Source organism: Arvicola amphibius, chromosome 3, assembly GCF_903992535.2.
Source record: "Arvicola amphibius chromosome 3, mArvAmp1.2, whole genome shotgun sequence".
Classification (NCBI taxonomy): domain Eukaryota; kingdom Metazoa; phylum Chordata; class Mammalia; order Rodentia; family Cricetidae; genus Arvicola; species Arvicola amphibius.
In genome coordinates this window covers 185,452,639-185,472,541 of record NC_052049.1, presented here as the reverse complement: position 1 = coordinate 185,472,541, position 19,903 = coordinate 185,452,639, and the positions used below count along the sequence as shown (strand labels likewise).

Sequence of the window (19,903 nt, the reverse complement as noted above, 5' to 3'; positions counted from 1 at the left end):
AAAACACAGACCTGCCTCCTAATCAGCCTGTCCCGACAACATTGTTGTCAAACAGCAGAAAAAAGACCTGATCGTCCCTGTCGGAGAGAGGGTAGCATTCTAGATCCATGCACATGGTCAGCAGTGTTACAGAAAGGATGGGGCCAGGGCTGGAGTGCACAACGGAGTACCAGCCGGGCACCCTCACCGGCCTGGGTTCTAGCTCCAGCACTGGAAGAAAGATGGAAAACAAGACTTAGCAGCCATCCAGGCAACCGAAGGTCTAAAACTCTCTTGTCAGGTAGCTGAGAGTGACTGAACTCTTGATCCTCCTGCCAATAACTCCCAAGTCCTGGGATTATAGGAAGTTGTCCCGACACACAAACACACACACTCCCCCTCTGAGACAAGGTCTCATGTAGCCCAGGTCGTACCTGCTTTGTTAATCTCGACTTCCCCAGTGCTGGGATGGTAGGTCATCCATCGCCACCACACATCTACGTTCTACCCACACTGAGGCCTTTATTTTGAAACCACTTTATTCATTAATTCAGCCACTCTATTTTTGTGTATAAACATGAGCTTACGCATGCCGCAATTCTTGTGTGGAGGTCAGAGGACAACTTGTGCAAATTGATTCTTTCCCACCACATGGGACCTGGGGATTCAAGTCAGGTCATCAGAGTTGGGACAGGAACCTTTACCTGCTGAGCTGTCTCACCAGCCCCAGTCTTTGGTCTTGAGACTACAACCAGCTACGGAGCCCTGGCTGGCCTAGAACTCCCTATGCAGACCGGGCTGGCCTGGAAGTTTTCTTTAGAATATAGCAATATGCTTAAAAGGGAAACCCATCCTTTTTCTTCTTTTTGAAGACAGGGTTTCTCTGCTGGTAGCTCACTCACTGAAACTCACTCTGTCGACCAGGCTGGCCTTCAGTTCAGAGCTCCACCTGCCTCCGCCTCCCAAGTGCTGCTGCGATTAAAGGCGCACACTAGCAGCTGAGACCTATCCTTTTCAACAGCATCCAAGAATCCCTAACTGTTGTGTTAGCTATCAGTAAACACGGGTAAGCACATCATTACTCAATTTAAGGGTAGAAGATGAGTTCAGGGGTACTGTGTGTACCTAGGAGTCATGAGACCCTCACTTCCAACCCATTACTGAAAATAAATGATTTTCTAGATATTACTGGCAAAGGATGATGCAAGATTCGGGAAATGGAGTCTTTTTCTCTTTTGAGACGGGGTCTTTATATAGCCCAAGATCACCTCAGTTAGGATGAGCTCGACCTTCCAAAGTGCTGGTCTTCCAGGTGTGACTTTTGTGTGCTGGGGGGGTCAAACTCAGGACCTCATGCACACTGGACAAGGGATCCACCAGCTAAGTCACATCTCCTACCCTGATCTGAGTGGAGGACACCCAGTCCAGAGTCGTCCCCCCCCCCCACCCCAAGGCTGGACTGACCCATAATTCCATCCTGAGAAACAGGGAGAGGTGTATTGGGAACCCAGCAAAGGTGAGTTCTCTTACAGGTAAAATGATCATTAGCATCTGAATAGGGACCACTGCACTGTGCCTGCCCCCTTGGGCATTAAATGGGTTCCTAGAAGGAGAGCTGGGGCAGGATGTGGCTTGGTGGGAATGTGACTTGTCCCAACCAGGTGAGGTCCAGCTTGGGGGAGGTGGGTGAATACATTGAAGACAATGGGCCTTGAAAATCTGTTGACCCTCTTGCACAGGGTCTTAGTTCAGGCCCTTCTGCAGGTGGTCCTACGGTCTGAGCCCACTGCCAGGGCAGGCTCAGTAGACATCATGGTAGGGAGGGGTAGTTGCTTCTCTAGTTCCGAGATACTGGGAACAAGATTGGGGCAGGGGACACTCAGAAATAGCTATAGGGTGCTTTTTCCCAGCCATCGCTCTACTGGGAGATCTCTTTGTTCTGTTTCTTCAAGAGTCTGGAACAAAAGTGAGCTCCATGAGGACGGGGCCAGAGAGCCTTGGCGCAGGCTAAACCGGCTGACTCCCTTCCCCAGGGAAAATTGCTTCTTAGGCCTTAAAGACATAAAGCTTCTAGACACCTTCAGGCCAGATGAGGCATGAGTCCAAATAAACCACAGACAATACAGAAATGGCGAGAATATGTCATTTTCCCAATTCTTTCTCCACCGGTCCACTTCCTGCTCTCCCCGATGCAGTGTGTATAGACTGATGACTTCTACCGGCCCAAGCCCTCTCCAGTCACAGCTAGGGCCTCAAGGACCCTTGGGCTTTCTCCAAAATTTCCTCTCTGATCTTGGGATAATTGGGGTACTCCGTCAGGACCTGGTAGAGATAGATCAGACGTGTGGAACCAGGCAGGGGGCCCTGCACCGTCCCACTGGTGCTGATGACTTACATTGTGACAGACTTCGATGGCATCCACAAATTTCTTGTCTTTCAGATAGTTGAAAGCCAGTTTGAAACCTGTCCGGAGGTAAGGAGGATGCCTTGGTACTGGGGAGCCCTCGAGCTCTGTCAACCGCCAGGATGCGGGACTTGGGCACTAGCCCCCAGGCACCTTGGCCTGTTGTCTTACCAATGGCAGGGCTGGCTTGGTGACTGTATTTCCAGGCCAGCTCATAGTTGGTGGCTGCATCCTTGTAGGACTGCTCTTTTTCCATGATGAAACCCATGTACTCATAGGCCTTGCAGCAAGACTGCAGGGAAAGCCAGTGAGCATGTCTGCCTGCCCCAAAGCAGCCACCATGGTCCTCAGGCTGGGACCAGGAGGGGGCAACAGGATGGCAGTGAGCAGCATTAACCCAAAGTACACAGGGACACCCAAGAGCACCCTCAACACTTTGAGGGATTAACTGTGTACCCACTCCTTACTCAAAAGCTGGCACGACCCCTTCATAGAAAGCCCCTCTATTAGCATCCCATCTGTTAGAAGCTAATCCTTGCGCATCCCTCAAGCCCACCGACCTCTCTCTCTCCTCTCCCAGGCTGTGCCTGACCCCACTAAGCTTGGCTTCTTCCTTGACCTATTGCTCCTGGTTCCAGGTTTGTCACCGACTTGCCCCTCTGACTCCACCTCTTCCCCCTGACTCCACCTCTTCCCCCTGACCCCACCTCTTCCCCCCTGACTCCACCTCTTCCCCCTGACTCCACCTCTTCCCAACTCTCTCGCACCTCCACTATTCTTCCCTTTCCAGTGACCCTTGCCTTGTTGTACTGGAGGCAGCGGCGAAGCAGCTCTGAGGCCAGGTCGAACTTGCCGCCTTGGCAGTAGATGTCAGCTAGCAGAAGCCAGCTCTTTTCCAGGTCTTCGGCCTCATCCAGCGTCCACGGGACCTTGGCGAGGCGCTTCAGCTGCGTGCGGGCCTTGGGGACTTGCTTCAGTAGCATGTAGGCCTGTGCCATGGCCAGCAATACAGGGATACTGTCCTTCTGCACACGCGCGGAAGCATGAGTGGGACACTGGGACACTTTGGCGTTCACCCCCATCTTGACCCCTGCCCACCAGAACCCATCCCTGGCTCTCGCACCTCAGCCTGGGCCATCTCGATAAAGGCCCCGAGAGCCGCCTCTACATTCGCCTTCTCCCTGGTGGCCAGCAGGCAAAGGCTCTGCAACAGCCGCAGCTGGGTCTGCCTGGAGTCCGAGTGAGGGTAAAATTCCCGCAGGAGCTTCTCTGCCGTGCGCACCCCGTGTTGCTGGGACTCTTTCCTACTGGTGGAGCTGTAGGCACGGGGCTCGGGCTGACAGCCTGCTTATGTGGCCCTCACCTGGCCTGGCAGAGGCCCCTTCCTGTGCCCCGCCCCCTGCTTACCCCAGCCCTCTTACTTGCTATCAGCCATCAGGCTCTCGAAGGTCTCCCCACCGACAATCTCGTTATCAGGGTTCAGACAGATCTGGACCATGTAGCAGGTGGCAATCTGGCCCCAGGTGCTGTCCTTTCGGGCTTTGTTCAGAAACTTCAAGGCTTCATTGGGCTGTCCAATGTGCCTACAAAGAGTGCAGGAAATGCCAGGCGTCGGTAAGAGGAGCTGTGTAAGGCACGTGGAGACCAGGGTGCGTGGACACATGGGGAGCACTCTGGATATCTGGTCTGAGCGTTTCCTGGAGGCTGCTCTCTGCTTCCCCTCTGCCGAGCGAGACCCTGACTATCTGCTAGGGAGACCTGTTATCCTACCACGGACCCTCGGTATGCTCCAGGCTAACTCACCAGCAGTAAAGGCCTTGGCAGTAGTTAAACCCTGGCTCCAAAGGCACCCGGCTAGACACCTTCTTGGCCAGTTCAAAGAAAGCAGGAGCCTCTTCAAGCTTGCCACTCCGTCGTAGCAGATCGATCAACTTATTCAATACCAAAAAATTGTCTAGAGAGAGAGAGCGAGAGAGACAGAGCAGAAATCTGCAGCATGCAGTGGACAGCGCTGCACCAGGTGGGTGTTCTGAGGTCCGACGCGGGAGGGAGGAGGGAGCACTGGACTTTGAGGAGGTCTCAGGAGATATTACTTGTTCAGGCTGAGACAAGACATTGCACACACAAGAGTGAGTAAATTATGCAGTGCTTAGAATATCGACAGCAGGGGCTGGGGACATGTTTTGGTCAGGAAGGTACTTGCGGAGCAAACACGAAGACTTGAGTTCGAATCCCCGACACCCATCGGAAAGCAAAGTGTGGCAGACTTTTGAGGATTTCGGGGCTTGCTGGCTATCGCCAAGTTCAAGTTCAGTGAGAGATCTTGTCTCAAGGGAACAAGATGAAGGTGCTAGAGCAGGGCACCCATGTTGTCCCCTGACCTCTAGGGGCTGGCTCTCTCTCTCTCCTCTCTCTCTCTCTCTCTCTCTCTCTCTCTCTCTCTCTCTCTCTCTCTCTCTCTCTCTCTCTCTCTCTCTCTCTCTCGCAGCACTTACCCTCTACGTGGCTCTGTGATGTCCTACCTGTGATTTAACTACAGGGTTGAGCCCTCATTCTGTCCCCGCTGAGCATGGAGGAGTGAGTAGGTTTTCAAAGGTTGCAGGGCTACTGAGCGATACCAGGCTTCACACCCAGGCAGCCTGACCGGGAGACTCTGCTCCTAAGCACAATTGGCCTGTGGGGACCGCAGAGGCTTGTTGGGCCTCTGGCTTGGGTTTCAGGTTTGACCCTTGAAGCTGCTGTTTCATTCAGTAGCAACTAGGGGTGTGGCTAACCAACCTAGAGAGAACGCCTACCGGCTTCCAGGTGGGTGTGGCCATAGAGGGTACTGTGCTGGGCCCTAGTAGCTGCTGCGATATGGGGACAGACAGGCTGTCCTGGTTCCAGTGCCAAGCGCCTAGGTCCAGGAACTGGCCCCCTTGGACTCAGGAAGGGCTGCCACGTTCTGGGTCTTTATCAGTTTCCTGCTTCTCTGGGAACAATTGGGAAGGAAGGGGCTTCCTCTGCCCAGCCAGGAAGGAGGGGAGAAGGCCCACCCTTCTCTGGGATAGCCATCTTGGCTGGGTGGGGAGGCGGTCTTCTGGCCCTGGGTACCTGGAGCTTTCTCCAGCACTTGGCGGTAGAGACTGATGGCCGCTTCATAATTTTGTTTTCTGAACATCAGGTCAGCCAGCATCTATTAGAAGACATACAAGGGCGGCTTCGTGGGGGCTGGCAGGGAAGGAAAGTAGAAGACTCCCCAGGTAGCCTCCCTGGTCCGGAGAGCCCCCCGGAGGACTGCAGGTGACTTTCTACCCTGCAAGGTGGAGGCCTGGCGTGGCCCAGGAGAAGGCTGACCAGGGAGGGTGATTTCAGTCATCCGACCTTCACCTTCACCTAACAGGGGGTGTGGTTTCCCCTGAAGTTGGTCCAACCGTGCCCCGCCCCCAGCCTAGCCTCGAGGACGCTGCTGCCCCCTGCTGGCCTTCCCATGCCTCCTCACCCCCACCCCCAAAGAAGGACAGAGCAGGAGGCTGGGACAGGGCCCCAAAGCTCTTAGGGTGGGCCGGTGAATTGTCTAAGGTTAAATAATTAGGAATCTGTCACGGGGCCCCTCGGGGCGGTGCGCAGCATGACGGGCAGCTCCTACCACCGCAGCTCTCTCGTGCGTCTGCTCCATCTGTAAGAGGGGGCCACAGCGCTGTTCACACAAGTCCAGCTGCCCCTGAAGCAGGTAGAGTTGCGCCAGCTCCAGCGCCACCTGTGCGGAGACCAGACAGGAAAACAAGCCAGCTCCGCGTTCGCTGGCTGCAGTCACCTTTGGATCCCTCCGTGCCGCCGCCGCCGCCTCCGCGTCTATTGGCTTTGAAAGCAGGCCTCCCTCTCACCCAGTTCCCCTGCCGTTCTGTTGGTTTTACCAACAGAATGAGCTGGGGCCTGGCTAAGCCACTAATCTCATCCTTTGGCCTCTGTTGCTTCCTCTGGGGACTCCTCTGTGTCCTGGATTCCAGGACGGATGACAACGCACCAGAACCTCCTTCTTGCTACTCTTTTCCTCTTGCCTGAGGCCAATCTCAGGCAAGGATCTTGCCCGTCATACCCCACTGTCTCTAAGGCCTGTCAAAGGGTGAACAGTTACCAAGCTAATTTTTTGTATTATTATTTTTTTATACAATATATTTAGCTAAGTTTTTGAGACATGTATTTCATGGGTCATGTATCCCAGGCTCATTATGGACTCAAGGATGACCTCCTGCCTCCTGCCAGGTGCTGAGATGACAAGTTTTATGTAGGAGGGGGCATGGACGCTAAACCAAGGTCACTCTTCCAATGTCCAAGCTCTTTACTGTGAACTTAGTGTGAACTGTTTCCTCATCTGGCACCACACCCCTGCCACGACTCTCAGCTGGCTTGGAAACTCAGCCTGGGCTGGATTCCCACGCAGCCTGGCAACCAGGAGTCACCCCTCACCCCCACCCGTGGCACTCCCACCCGTGGCACCCCCACCGGCGGGAACTGACAAAGGCCAGGCCAACCAGACTTCCAGAGCTGTCTTTCCCTATTCTAGCCTTCATAAATGGCCCAAAGCTGGCCTTCCTAGCCTTGCTTTAAGAATGGTAGCAGGTGAGGGTCCGGGGTCAGCCAGAGCCGCTTCTTGCCCCAGAGGCTCCAGTGGGCTGGCCTTCCTGCATTCCCTCCGGCTTTACACCCGCAGCAGCTCAGAAGAAGGCCTCTCTCGGCAAGAATACCCACCCCAAACTCCTGGTCCTGCCTCCACCTTCCAAGGGGTGAGGTTACAGTTGGGTACGACCCTACATGGCTCTGTGGGTGCTGGGCAAGTGCTGTGCCCCCCGGCCACCTCCCCGGCCCCCACGGTGTTATTTCGAGGGCCATGCACCTTGTTGTCGGTCGGCGAGTAGGAGAGGGCATCCTTGTAGGATTTCACGGCGTTGTCGTAGTCCTTCTCCGTCACGTAATGCTCCCCGGTCTGGACGCAGATGGAGACTGCCAGCTGCTTCTGGACGGGGAGCGTTTCGGGTTGCTCCAGGGGAACCCTCTTCAGTATCCGGGACTGGAGGTCCAAGGCCTGGGGGAACCAGTGAGGCTAGGGTCAGAGACTCCCAGCTCAGGTGCCAGGCCGCAGGACTTCCCAGTGTGCTCTATAGCTGGCAATGTCAGAAAGAGCACCTTGAGGAAATCTGGGCCACTCCCTCAGCACGCGGGAGGGAGGCCTGCACTGCCCCCCAACCCACCCCCCTGCCCAGGAGGAGCAGAAGTGGAGGGCAAACTTGTCTTCACTTGCCTGCCCTGCCTCCACCACACCTTGAGGCTGTGTGTCGATTTGCTTTGGGCTGTCTTGCAGGCTAGAGCAACATACAGTAGGTGCCCAGAACAGGCTGGGCATTTGTTACTAGTGGTGTTTATTGCTTTGTTTTTGAGATGAAGTCTCACTATGTAGCCCTAGCTCATATGGAACTTGTTAAGTAGATCAGGCTGGCCTCAAACTTAGAGACCGTCCTGTTTCTGCCTCTAGAGAGCTGGGATTAAAGGCATATGCCAACCAAGCTCAGGCTGGCTATTTGTTGTTTGAGACAGGGTTTCACTATGTAGTCCTGGCTGATATGGAACTCGTTATGTAGACCGGGCTGGCCTGAAACAGAGATTGTCTTCTGCCTCCGGAGAGCCCCAGCTGGGTTTTCATTGTTGTTTGAGACAGGGTCTTCCATACTCCAGGCTGGCCTGGAATTCATTATATAATCAAAGATGACTTCGTACCTCTGATCCTGTGCTACCAAGCCTGGTTTGTGTAGTACTGAAGGGAGAACCAAGGCATTTATTTGTGCAAGCTACCAACTCAACTATGTGCCGGGGCTGTGATTTGACAGACACAGTTGCTCTGTGTTTATCTCCCTTCTGGAAAATGAGGCAGTTCTAACACGCCCAAGACGTGAATGGAGGAGGTGAGGAGCAGGAAAGATAGCCAAGTTGCTAGAAGTGCTTGAGAACTAGTGCTGGCTCAAAGAGATAAGTGGATTGGGTGGTAAACAAGATAAGGCACCTTATCAGGGCTTGACAAGAAGGCACGCCTTTAATCCCAGCACTTGGGAGGCAGAGGATAGCGGGATCTCTGTGAGTTCAAGGCCAACCTGGTCTACAGGTGATTCCAGGACAGCCAGGACTGTAACACAGAGAAACCCTGTACCTCAAGTGGTCAGAGGCTGGGGGTTCTGCCCTGGGAACAAGTGGGAGCCGGCACTTGCGGGTGGAAAGTGAGGAAGGCCCAACAGCAATGGCCAAGGGCGTGTGGATCAGGGCAGCCCAGTATGGGAAGATGTGTTGGTACAGGCCAGACTTCAATCTCAGTTCCATCTCCTTGACATATGATAAACCCATTGTAAGGTGAATACATGCAAGTAAAAGATGCATTGGTCCAGGTGTGATATCTCTGCACTTGGGAAACAGAGTCAGAAGGGTCTTTGAGTTCAAGGCCAGCTTAGTCTGTCAGTCATTCTCAACCTTCATAATGCTGCGGCTCTTTAATAAAATTCCTTGTGTTGTGGTGACCTCCAACCATAAAGTTATTTTTGTTGCTACTTCATAACTGTAATTTTTCTACTGTTATGAATTGTGATATAAATATCTGTGAAAGTCATTTGACCCCCATAGGGGTCATGACCCACAAAGATCTACACAGTAAGTACTAGGCCAGCCAGGGCTATAGAGTGAGATGCTGTTTCAAAAAAATAAAAATTCAAAATTCTTGGGCTGAAGAGATGGCTCAGCAATGAAGAGCACACACTGCTCTTGTAGAGGACCCATGTTTTGTTCCCAGCACCCAAATCGGGCAGCTCACAACCACCTATAACTCCAGTGCCAAGGGATCTAATGCCCTGTTCTGCTCTCCACAGGCACAAGGCATGCATGCAGTGCACATACATATGTGTAGGTAAACAATTATGTTGATAAAATTAAATCTTACGAAACAGCATTGACTAGAGCTGGGCAGCGGTGACGCAAGTCTTTAATCCCAGCACTTGGGAGGCAGGTGGACCTCTGAGTTTGAGGCCAGCCTGGTTTACAGAGTGAGTTTCAGGGCAACCAGGACTACACAGACAAACCCTGTCTTGGAAAAAAAAATTGCATTGACTGTACCAAACGTCTTGGGCCTCAAAGTTTAGCAAGAAGAAAATTGTAGAGCACTGGGCGAGCCTGGCAGAGAGTGGCCCCCCGGAAGCTGTAGCATCTCCAAGGCAGTATAGCGCCGTATATCCCAGGAAAAGTAAAAATTCAGAACTCGACCTACAGTTCTGAAAAGTTCTAGAACTCTCAGCCAAATCATCTCAAGTCATAAACCTCTGTACTTAGCTCTGGGTTTTAGTCTTCATGCCTTGAAAGGTTTTCTCAGTCAGATGGGAATGTCATAGTGTTTAGCCCAAAGCACCGCTGTGAAAACTTAAAAAAGAGCAGAGAAGCCGGACATAGAGATGCTTCCCTGGATAATACCAGCACTAGGTCCGCTGAGGTAGGAGGACTACCGTAAGGCCAGCCTGGGCTACATAGTGAGCTCTAGGCTAGCTGGGTAAACTAGTAAGACCCTGTCTCTAAAAGAAGGAAGGTAGGTACTGGGCTAGGGAGGGCAGGAAGAAGGAACAGAGGGAGGGAAGGAGAGGCGGACAAACAGCTTCACAGAGCTTTCAATGCACAGAGTTGCCACTCTCACACCGACAGTGACCTCACTCTTCTTAAGGACAAAGTCACTATCTCCTGGCTCTTCTCAGCCCAGCCCAGCCCAGGGTTCTCAGACGTGAGTAGAGGGTGATGGGCCTCGCTTGAGGAAGGTCTGCATCCTGGCAGGCCTGTGGGCTGAGCCTCCTTCCTCCCCGACATCAGGAGCTACAAAGACCTTAGGTCAGTTACCTGGTTCAGAGTTCCAACCACATCCTCTTTTTTATGGTTCTTGTAAACCTTTGCCAGCAAAAGCAAGCACTTGACCTCATTCATCAGGGACGGAATGTCCTTGACCCCTAGAGAAAGCGAGAGAGAGAGAGAGAGAGAGAGAGAGAGAGAGAGAGAGAGAGAGAGAGAGAGAGAGAGAGAGAGAGAGACTCAGTCAGCTAGTCTGGCCCCTGGGTTGATGGGAAGGGCTGGGTTCAGATTCCTAGCTAATGTAGGACAGGGGTTGGAGCGAGTTCGAATGCCGCCTCACCAGAGTCTCGTTCCAAGGCCTGCTTCAGCACCTTCTCTGCCTTGTGATATTTCTTCAGCTTCAGAAGCAGCTCGGCCAGTTCGCAGCACAGGAAGTCCTGCCCACTGATCTTCTGGGCAGCCTCATAGTAATTAATGGCCTTCGTGCAAACGGGAAATACTGGCCTCAGTTTGGCTCTGCGTGGGGGTTGCTGACACCATGTCCCTCTAGCAGCCACCACATTAGATCGTCCCTCGGCACACACCTCCCAGCTGGGCTCAGGCCTCAGGTGAAGCAGGGAGGGCAGACAGTGCAGACTGTGCGCTCACCCCCGTCACGCTCTCAGCAGGAAGCTGGAGTGAAACACTGTCCCTTCCCATCTAGACCCCCAACTCGTGGGCTTTCTAAGCTTTTTCCTGCGTCGCTGGCCCTCCCTAGGGGAGCCTCACCTTGGCGTACTGGTGGGTCTTCATGTATGCTTGTCCGATCCTGCTGACCAAGGAGGCATCGTGAGGGTTCTTTCTATAGGCCTCATCGTACACCTCCAGGGCCTTCTCAGGCTGGCGGGGAAAGTATGGAAGGGGTGTCTTTCTCTCCTCTCACCAGAGAAGTGATCCTGGGAGCTGGTTAGCAAGGCCCGGAGAGTCTCTCTCCTTACCTCCTGAATGTTCATGAAAGCGTCGCCCAGTAGCAGGCTGCTGTGGGGGCCGGGCAGGTGTTCACAGAGCTCCCTACGGGAGAAACCAACTTCCTCTCTCAGGCCTGGGCCTGGCGAGTGTCCATCCGTTCATCATCTTGAGTCCCAGAGATCCTGGGGAGCACTAACAGCCAGGCTGGCACCTCCCGTCCGTCCGGGTCATGGCCGAGGGCCACCCCAGCCCTCTGGTCTTCTCCATGAGTGGCCATACTGTTTTGGATGTTTGGACTTGGTTGTTTTTGAGCCAGGGGCCATGTCTCAGGCTGATTATGAACTCCTGGTTCTTTAGTTTCTACCTCCCAAGTACCGGGATTACAGCGGTGGGTCGCCCCACCTGGTCTTACATCACACTGAACACGGAACTAATGAGATGCTAAGCAAAGCACTCCGTAACCGGCCCTAACCGGGCTACAACCCCAGTTACACCTCTTTTTCCTGAGAGGCTGGACATGCCTGGCAAGCACACTGAGCCCCATCCCAGCCCCACACTGCTCCCCTGAAAGTCTAATCCCTGTTGGTTAGTTCCTACCCTCCTAGCTCCCCAAGCCCCAGACTGCCTAGCTTTTCCCAGAGAAAGGGGCTGGGAAGGACCTCTTGAGGTTCCAATACCAAATTCTAGGAGTCAGGGATGATGCTTCCGACTTCCACGCTTTCCTCGCCCACCCCGCACTGATCATCCCTGAGGCCCTGCACCAAGGAAAGGCAGAGAGCTGGGCCAGGGTGTGAGTTGTTCTCATGGTTCCGTTGGCACCAGTGCTGGGATCTGGACCTATATGCTCCCACCATAATGTAAAGCACACAGCTTGGGGGAAGGGCTGAGGGTCCTCGGAACTCACCCTCGGCCAGGGAGACCTACGAGGTCTAATGTGGTCTAATGCACTCTGGGAATACACTCTGGAGACCAAGTTGAAGGCATATAACACGAGGGAACCCTCCCCAGCCTCCAGGGGAAAGGGTGCCAGCCGCCTGCCGCGTGGGTGGAGCTTACATGTAGCAGCCAATGTAGAGGCGCACGTCTTTGCGCGTGTGCAGGTAGATGCTGGCCATCTTCTCCTTGGCTTCCGTGTAGCAGGGCTGCTTGGGCGTGATGCCTCTCAGCATGCTCAGGGCCAAGTCCACGTTGCCTTTGCTCAGCGCCAGGTCCACATTGGCGACTGTTATGCGCATCTCCTCGGGCGTGCCGCTGAACTCATTGATGGCATCCTGCATGATCTTGGTGGCCTCGTGCTACAAGGTGGAGGACCAAACAGACCCTCTCTTTGTTAAGATCTATTACAGGTGACCCGAGGACATTTATACCTCTGTTCCTGTCCCAGCCCAGGGGTGCGCCTGTGCCAAGAAGATACTTGGCCACTGCAGAGCAGCTGTGGAGGCAATGGCTGGTCATTAGAACACAGAGATGCTGCTGTCATGATTGTGCCTCCTCTAATGGGGACAGCTCATTCAACCACACCCCTTCCACAGGAGTTTCACTGGGGGGCCAGTTATGATGATGAACACCCACAATTCTAACACTTGAGAGGCTGAGGCAGGAGGATCATGAGTTTCGTGCCAATCTGGACTACCCAGACAGTTTTAAAAAACTCTGGTAAGGGGTAACGACGCAGCTCAGCAGGTAAAGGTGCTGGCTGCGAAGTTCAATCCCCAGGTGCATATGGTGGGAGGACTCTCATAAATTTGTCCTCTGACCTCCACGCATGCATGCATGCATGCATGCCTACATGTTCATATATGCATATATACAAAAATAAATGCAACTTTAAAAGTTAAAAAAGCAAAAGCAAAACTAAACAACCAAACAATCAACCAAACAATCAACCAACCAACCAACCAACCAAACAAACAAACAAAGAAACAAACAACAACAACAACAAAAAAAAAAATAAGTCAAACAACCCTTGACCCCCAAACCTCAAAGTGCTAGGCTGTAGTGAGAACATTCTTTGGCACTGTTGCCCCAGACTGCAACCTCCTCTGGGAGTGCCTTTTAAGGAAGTTGGGCAGAACCCTGGGCTCACAGCTCATGGCCCCTATCTTTGTCTGACTGCAGAACTGACTTTCAGCTTATCCCCTTGCTTGTTCTCCTGAGTCGAGGATGGACAGAGGCAGAGGGTGCTGCATTTGAGACCTCTATCAGCAGTCCTGGTTTGAAGCTGGCCACCCTAGGGGTGCTCCTGTGCTCCTGGGCGCAGGGGGAGCTGTCTCACTCCATCCTGGGCCCCACTCCGTCCCCAGCCCCACTCCCCTACTTTCTGTCCCCAGTGGGAACATCTGGGTTTGTTGTCCTTCATCCAGTTCCCTTCCTGATGCCTGACAGACCAACCCTTAGCTTTAGGAACAGCTGAGCTGTCAGCTGACGTTGGATGGGCAGTTCCTGGTTCTGCACAGGTAGAGCATCTGTCTCTACCTGTCTTGTGTTCCTTTGGGTAGTTTTTGCTTCCATGTTCACACATTTACCCAGAGAGTCATCTGGGTGTGTGTGTGTGTGTGTGTGTGTGTGTGTGTGTGTTACAACTGCATGCTAGAGCATGAGCAGGCATATCAGCACATGTGAACACATGCCAGGGGTCAATCTCAGGTGTTATCCCTAGGAGCCACGCACTTTATTTTCTGAGACAGTCTCTCTTTGCCCTGAAACTTGCTCATTGGAGGGGGCTGACTGGCTAGTGAGCCCCAGAGATCCTCCTAGCTCCACTTCCCCCATCTGGAATTATAGTCATGTGCCCCCAAGCATGGCTTTTTGAACAGAGGGTTTCTCTGTGTAACAGCTCTGGCTGTCCTGGAATCTGCTTTGTTTACAGGTTGGCCTTGAACTCACAGAGATCTGCCTGCCTTTGCCTCTCCAGTACTGGTGTCTTAGTTAGGGTTTCTTTCTTTCTTTCCTTTCCTCTTTCTTTCTTTCTTTCTTTCTTTCTTTCTTTCTTTCTTTCTTTCTTTCTTTCTTTCTTTCTTTCTTTCTTTCTTTCTTTCTTTCTTAGATTTATTTATTTATTATGTATTCAGTGTTCTGCCTGCATGTATCCCTGAAGGCCAGAAGAGGGCACCAAATCTCATTACAGATGGTTGTGAGCACATGTGGTTGCTGGGAATTGAACTCAGGACCTTTGGAAGAGCAGGCAAACCGCTTAACCACTGAGTAATCTCTCCAGACCTTAGTTAGGGTTTCTATTGCCGTTAAGAGACACTATGACCACAGCAGCTCTTATAAAGGGAAACAGAGGTCTGTCTGGTCCATAATCATCACGGCGGGAAGCAAGGCAGCATGCAGGCAGACATGAGCTAGAGAGGTAACTGAGCATCCTTACATCTTGGTCCAAAGGCAACAGGGAGTGAACTGTCTCACTGGGTGTGACTTGAGCATATATGAGACCTCCAAGCCCTCCTCCACGGTGATGTACTCCCTTTAACAAGACCACACCTGCTCCAACACCTCCCATTAGTGTCACTCCCTTTGCGGTCCATTTTCTTTCAAACCACCGCAGCTGGGATTAAAGGCATATGCCACCATGCTGCCTCCCTGCTGTGGGACAGGTTTTACCCTGTAAAGATTTATTTATTGTACTTGTTTAATAAAATGCTGATTGGCCAGTAGCCAGGCAGTAAGTATAGGTGGAGCCACCAGGCAGGAAGTAGAGGTGGGGCAATGAGAACAGAAGAATTCTGGGAAGCGGAAAGACTCAGTCTGCAGTCGTCACCCAGACACAGAGGATTCAAGATGTGACTACCTTGCTGAGAAAGGTACCAAGCCATGTGGCTAACACAGACAAGAATAATGGGTTAATGTAAGATGTAAGAATTAATTAATAGGAAGCCTGAGCTACTAGACCAACCAGTTTATGATTAATGTAGACCTCTGTGTGTTTATTTGGGACTAAACGGCTGTGGGACCTGGTGGGACAGAAACATAAGTCAACACCTCCCCTTTCCTCCAGAATCCAATCAGGTCCTCACACTTCCATGGCAAACACTTTACCAACTGAGCCATCTTCACAGTCCTTTATTTTGAAAGGGGAAAAAAAAACCCTTTCAGGCTAGTTTTCTGTCTCAATCAGGTGCATCACAAGGGAAGGATATGGGCCTTGGTCACAGAGATGGTCCAGGTCAGACCGCATCCTGTGAGCTGGCAAGGCTGCTGAGGCCAGGGTATCATACAGATTTCAGCTCCTCCAAGCCTCACTCTTGCCTCTTGCGGAGGCAGGGGGATCTCTGCAGGTTTGAGGTCAGCCTGGTATATATGGTGAGTTCCAGGACAGCCGGAGCTACATAAGAGAATCCTGTCTCAACCAAACCAAATCAACAAACAAAAGGGCTCAGATCATAGCCCAAGTGAAGTGAACCTCAGATAGAATCAGAGCTTGGCCCCAGGCTGGTCTCCTAGGGCCTCCAAACGTGCCCCAGCCCAGGGAATGGGAGCAAAGTGTTTTTTTCTTTGTTGCATGTCTATGTGTTTGGTGTGCATGCATGTGTGTATGCATGTTCGCATTGGGGGTGGAGGCGTGAGTGTGCAGGTGCACACTCATATGTTTGCACGAGCAGGGAAGAAACTGACACCAGGTATCATCCTCTGTGTTCATTTTATCATCAAGGTCAGTCTCTCTCACTGAACCTAGGACTCTCGGACATACTGGGGGTTCTGGCAATCTGGACTCTGGTCCCAATGCTTTCACGGTCTAATCCCCAGCCCCATGCAGGGCGTTTCTCACCAGCTCCCCATTCAGTCGGAGGGCCTCTACTAGCTCCAGCAGGATGGATGCCCGCTCACTGGGCCGTACAGAGGGGCCTCGGAACTTCCTGCTCTCTTCCGCCTTTGTGGTGGGCAGCTTTACGATCATCTTCAAGGTCTTTATGGCCTCGGCATAGTCACCAGTCTTGTTGAGGGCCCTGGCTTTGATGAAGTGGTAGAGGGGGTGGTCTCGGACCTAGGAGAGGCAGAGCGGAACTGGGGGTTAGCCTACCTCTGCTGCTCACACGGCAGTCTGGGGAGCTTCTCCGGGGGAACCAATGAGCCTGTCCTGCCTGTGGGATAGCAGAGTTCCTATGCCTTTATATGCTCCCCCGCCCCAGCAATGGTCCAGAAAGGGGTGTCTGATTGGCAGCAGAGTGTAGAGAGCTCCTACCTGGAAGTTGTGGCTGACACCCAGCTCTAAACAGTGGGAACACATGGCAAAGTTGCCCTGAGCCAGGTAGATCTGGGACATGAGGAGGTGGGCATCCACAAAGGTGGGATCTAGCTCCAGGCAGCGCTGCAGGGTGCTCTGGGCATTCTCCAGCTCTCCTAGGGACACAAAACCAAAGCCTGCATAAGAGAGCTTTAGGAGCCCCCGAGACCCAACAAGTAGAGGAAGAATGGGTTTCACATATGTGGCTATTCGGAAATCTGTTATTTACAGAAATCTCTGTCAAATGTTGGTATTTTACCGAAGAGAGAGAGAGAGAGAGAGAGAGAGAGAGAGAGAGAGAGAGAGAGAGAGAGAGAGAGAGAATATGCGGGGTGTGTGTGTGTGTGCGTGTGTGTGCTGCATGCCAGAAGACAACTCCAGTGTCATTCCTCAGGAGCCATTCACCTTGTGTTGAGACAGGGTTGGTCTCTGGGCTGAAGCTCAGCAGGCAGGCTATGCTGGCCAGTCAGCCCACCCCGGGCTTCCACCTGCCCCTGTCTGCCTCTCTGGCACCAGGATCACAAGCAGGGATCCACCTGCCCCTGTCTGCCTCTCTGGCACCAGGATCACAAGCAGGGATCCACCTGCCCCTGTCTGCCTCTCTGGCACCAGGATCACAAGCAAGGATCAAGCTCAGGCCATTGCAATCACAAGAAACATGCTTTAATGACTGAGCTCTTGCTCTGTCCTGCCAGGCCTGGTAAAGTCTGACTAGACTTAACATCTGCACGACCCTGTAAGTTTTGTTTCTGATCCTTGTATTTTATCTTTATTTTTCGTGGTTCTGGGAATCGAACCTAGGACCTCGTGCATGTTAACGAGGCACTTGGGCCTTGACGTACTGTCTTTTGGATATGGGATTCAGGATGTAGTCATCTAAGCCATTTATCCCAAGGGTCAAAGTCTTCATTTAAACTCAAGCCCATGGAGGTCTGAACTCCTGACACTAGGAGACTTAGGTGCCCCTCTGAAGCCAGGCAGGCTGTCCTGGTTTGATAGTGGCAGCTTAATGCCAGGGTGCAGAGGGATAGGAGGGGCACTTCCTCCTTCTGTAGCCAGGCCTCTCCATCACCTGTAGGTTGGGATACACCTTTTTTAGGTCCCAAACTCCCTCATCTTTTCTTGTGTGCTGTGGAGAGGAAGAGGTCACCATGGCAACCTCACCTCTTGGAGACCTAGCGTTGGTCCCAAACCTGCTGGTAGCTGCCAGCACCTCTGGGACAGTTCTTCCCTGGCCTTGGACCCAGAAGACATTAAAACTATGAGTAAACCTGGCCCAGAGAGCCCTGAGGACGAAGTCTTAAGAGCCCTCAGGTGAGTGAAAGCCCTCAGTGTGGAGACAGCAGGAGATGTGGGAATAGTCGGTTCCGCAGGCAGGGAGATGGTGCAGGCCGTAAGTGAAGTGCTTCAGGGGAAGGCTGTGTACCGCGGAGAACAACTGGCCGCCCACGGAATGTTCTTCCCTTTCCTCTCTCTGATGCCTAAACTGGGACCCGGGAGAAGCTGACAGACCTGACTGTAGACCTGACTGTGGCCTCAGCGAAAGCCTTGCCATCCAGGGCCTCATGGAAATACTCTTTCTATCCCACATGGCCTTCCAGTTTCCTCCACAGCGGTATTCTGTGCGTGTATGTATGTACATACGTGTGCATGTATGTATGTATGTATGTATGCATGCATGCAGGTGTGTGTGTGTGTGTGTGTCACATATACAAACAGGAAAAGAATCCCAGGCAAGGAGCCTGTGGCTACAACCTAAGGCAGAAGCTCCACCAGGTGTCTGCTACCATTCGCTTCTCACCTGAGAGGAACTTGACCTGAGCCGTCACAAACAGTGGTTCCATCATGGCCGGGGCTACCTTCACCACAGGACTCAAGATCATAGCGACTTGTTTAAGAAGTGGAGACACGAGCTGGCCAGGTGACCGAGGCTGTGGGAAGATCAGAGGCTAAATGTGTGGCTGCCTTATTTCTTCTCCTACCCCCTCTTCTTCCTACCACCGCCCTGCCCCCCGCCCCTTCCCCACCCTCTACCCAGGGTCTCATGTAGCCCATGACAGCCTTGAACTCCCTATGCAGCCAAGGACGATCTTGAACTTCTAACCCTCCTTCCTCTGCCGCCTGAGAGCTGGGATTACAGCTCATGCCAAGATAAGGACAGGTGCACGGCCGGTGTGCTGCCCCACTCAAATACAGTGTCTGTGCCACAGCTTCAGACAGGCCTGGGAACTTGTGTGAGAGAGGACACTTTGCGCATTACCTGGGACAGCTGGCTCTGCGCCAGAACAGCCTCTGAGGTGATCTGGCTTCAGCCTGTTCCTGTTTGAAAAGACCTGGCACAGGCTGGGGCTGTCACTCAGGGGATAGAGCACTTGCTTTGTGGAGGCACTGAGTTCCATCCATGGCACCCCATAAACGGGGTGTGGCGGCAGCTCTCAGGATGTGAAGGCAGGAGGATCAGGAGTTCAAAGGTCATCCCTGGCTACACAGCAAGTTAGAGACTAACCTGGGCTACAGGAGACCCTGTCTCAAAAACAAGACAACAAACAAACACCACAGAAAAACACTAGATTCCTGACTGCTTCCTCACAGTTTATCCTGGCTTGGTGGCTGGCCAGGTAAAGCCCTTGTTTCTGTCCCTTGTGTGGCTGCCAATCACACCTGTACTTTAGGCCCCTGATGAGAAGATAAGTCATCTCCCTAACCTGGTTGGGGCAGAAATGCAGATACTCCTTGGCAATGCAGACCAGAAAGAGGGGGTCCAGCTTTTCGAAGTACTCGGGGCTCAGGGCCAGGCCTTGCATGCTGGAGAAATGCAGCTCCACTGCCTCCTTCAGGAGCGCGGTGGCCTCTTGCTCCGGCTTCTGCTTCTTAGATGCCACAAGGGCTTGCAGGAAGACCAGCACCTGTGGAAGAGAGGCTTGGGGCCTTGAGCCGAGCTGGCCCGGGAACCGAGGCTGGCCCCAGCAGTGAGGCGGACCATTGGGATCGCCCTCTGCTGGAGACTCCAAGGGGAGCCATCCTTGCCCATTAGCTCTGACCTCAGACTTCCCGAGGGACTGCTGCACCTCCTTGAGGAACTCCAGCTGGTGCGCCGCCTCCTCCAGCTGGCCCTGCAAGATCTGGCACCAGATGCTCCCTGTAGATGGGACAAGAAGGAAGCTGAGCAAGCAGCAGAGCCAGCAGCTGGGCAGATTCAGGGGCAGAATGAGAGGAAGAAAGGAAGGGCCCAGGCAGGAGGTCGCCTCACATCTTCACAAACTGCAGGAGCAAGGCTAGGTGTGGGGCAGAGACCTGAAAGAGAAAGGCCGAGAGAGAATTATCCCCCATCCATGTGTTGGCTTAACAATGGCTCCAGTGAGAAGCACCATTAACCATGTGAGGTTTAACCCTTCCCACGGTTTTCTAAGTATTTGTGACTAAAGTACACACAGCAACACGCAACCCGAAGATCTACAGATTTAGGGGCTCAGGGCATAGCATGTATGGAGCTCTGGGTT

The 19,903-nt window shown here is 52.9% G+C and overlaps 2 protein-coding genes across 5 annotated transcripts in view; one reads left to right on the top strand and one right to left on the bottom strand.

The window, feature by feature from the left end:
- Window positions 1-500: 500 nt before the first annotated feature.
- Window positions 501-19,903, bottom strand: part of Ttc21a (tetratricopeptide repeat domain 21A) — a 33,356-nt gene continuing 13,953 nt past the window's right edge. For 3 of the 4 annotated variants that reach the window (XM_038323263.1, XM_038323266.1, XM_038323267.1), the window contains 20 exons: window positions 19,445-19,542; window positions 19,109-19,309; window positions 18,205-18,334; window positions 16,362-16,519; window positions 15,948-16,163; window positions 12,233-12,471; window positions 11,206-11,278; window positions 10,997-11,107; window positions 10,569-10,707; window positions 10,280-10,386; window positions 7,260-7,448; window positions 6,012-6,122; window positions 5,477-5,558; window positions 4,187-4,337; window positions 3,805-3,966; window positions 3,507-3,699; window positions 3,184-3,408; window positions 2,555-2,675; window positions 2,375-2,442; window positions 501-2,301 (listed from right to left, as the gene is read on the bottom strand). In XM_038323263.1, the coding sequence (XP_038179191.1) occupies window positions 2,224-2,301; window positions 2,375-2,442; window positions 2,555-2,675; window positions 3,184-3,408; window positions 3,507-3,699; window positions 3,805-3,966; window positions 4,187-4,337; window positions 5,477-5,558; window positions 6,012-6,122; window positions 7,260-7,448; window positions 10,280-10,386; window positions 10,569-10,707; window positions 10,997-11,107; window positions 11,206-11,278; window positions 12,233-12,471; window positions 15,948-16,163; window positions 16,362-16,519; window positions 18,205-18,334; window positions 19,109-19,309; window positions 19,445-19,542 (2,852 nt within the window). In that variant the 3' untranslated portion in view covers window positions 501-2,223. The remainder of the gene's footprint in view (window positions 2,302-2,374; window positions 2,443-2,554; window positions 2,676-3,183; window positions 3,409-3,506; window positions 3,700-3,804; window positions 3,967-4,186; window positions 4,338-5,476; window positions 5,559-6,011; window positions 6,123-7,259; window positions 7,449-10,279; window positions 10,387-10,568; window positions 10,708-10,996; window positions 11,108-11,205; window positions 11,279-12,232; window positions 12,472-15,947; window positions 16,164-16,361; window positions 16,520-18,204; window positions 18,335-19,108; window positions 19,310-19,444; window positions 19,543-19,903) is intronic. The other variant, XM_038323265.1, reaches the window with a different exon arrangement.
- Gorasp1 (golgi reassembly stacking protein 1) overlaps window positions 3,206-19,903 on the top strand; it is a 43,106-nt gene continuing 26,408 nt past the window's right edge. The window contains exon 1 of the mRNA XM_038323276.2: window positions 3,206-4,403. Coding sequence (XP_038179204.1) covers window positions 4,380-4,403 — 24 coding nt within the window. The 5' untranslated portion in view covers window positions 3,206-4,379. The remainder of the gene's footprint in view (window positions 4,404-19,903) is intronic.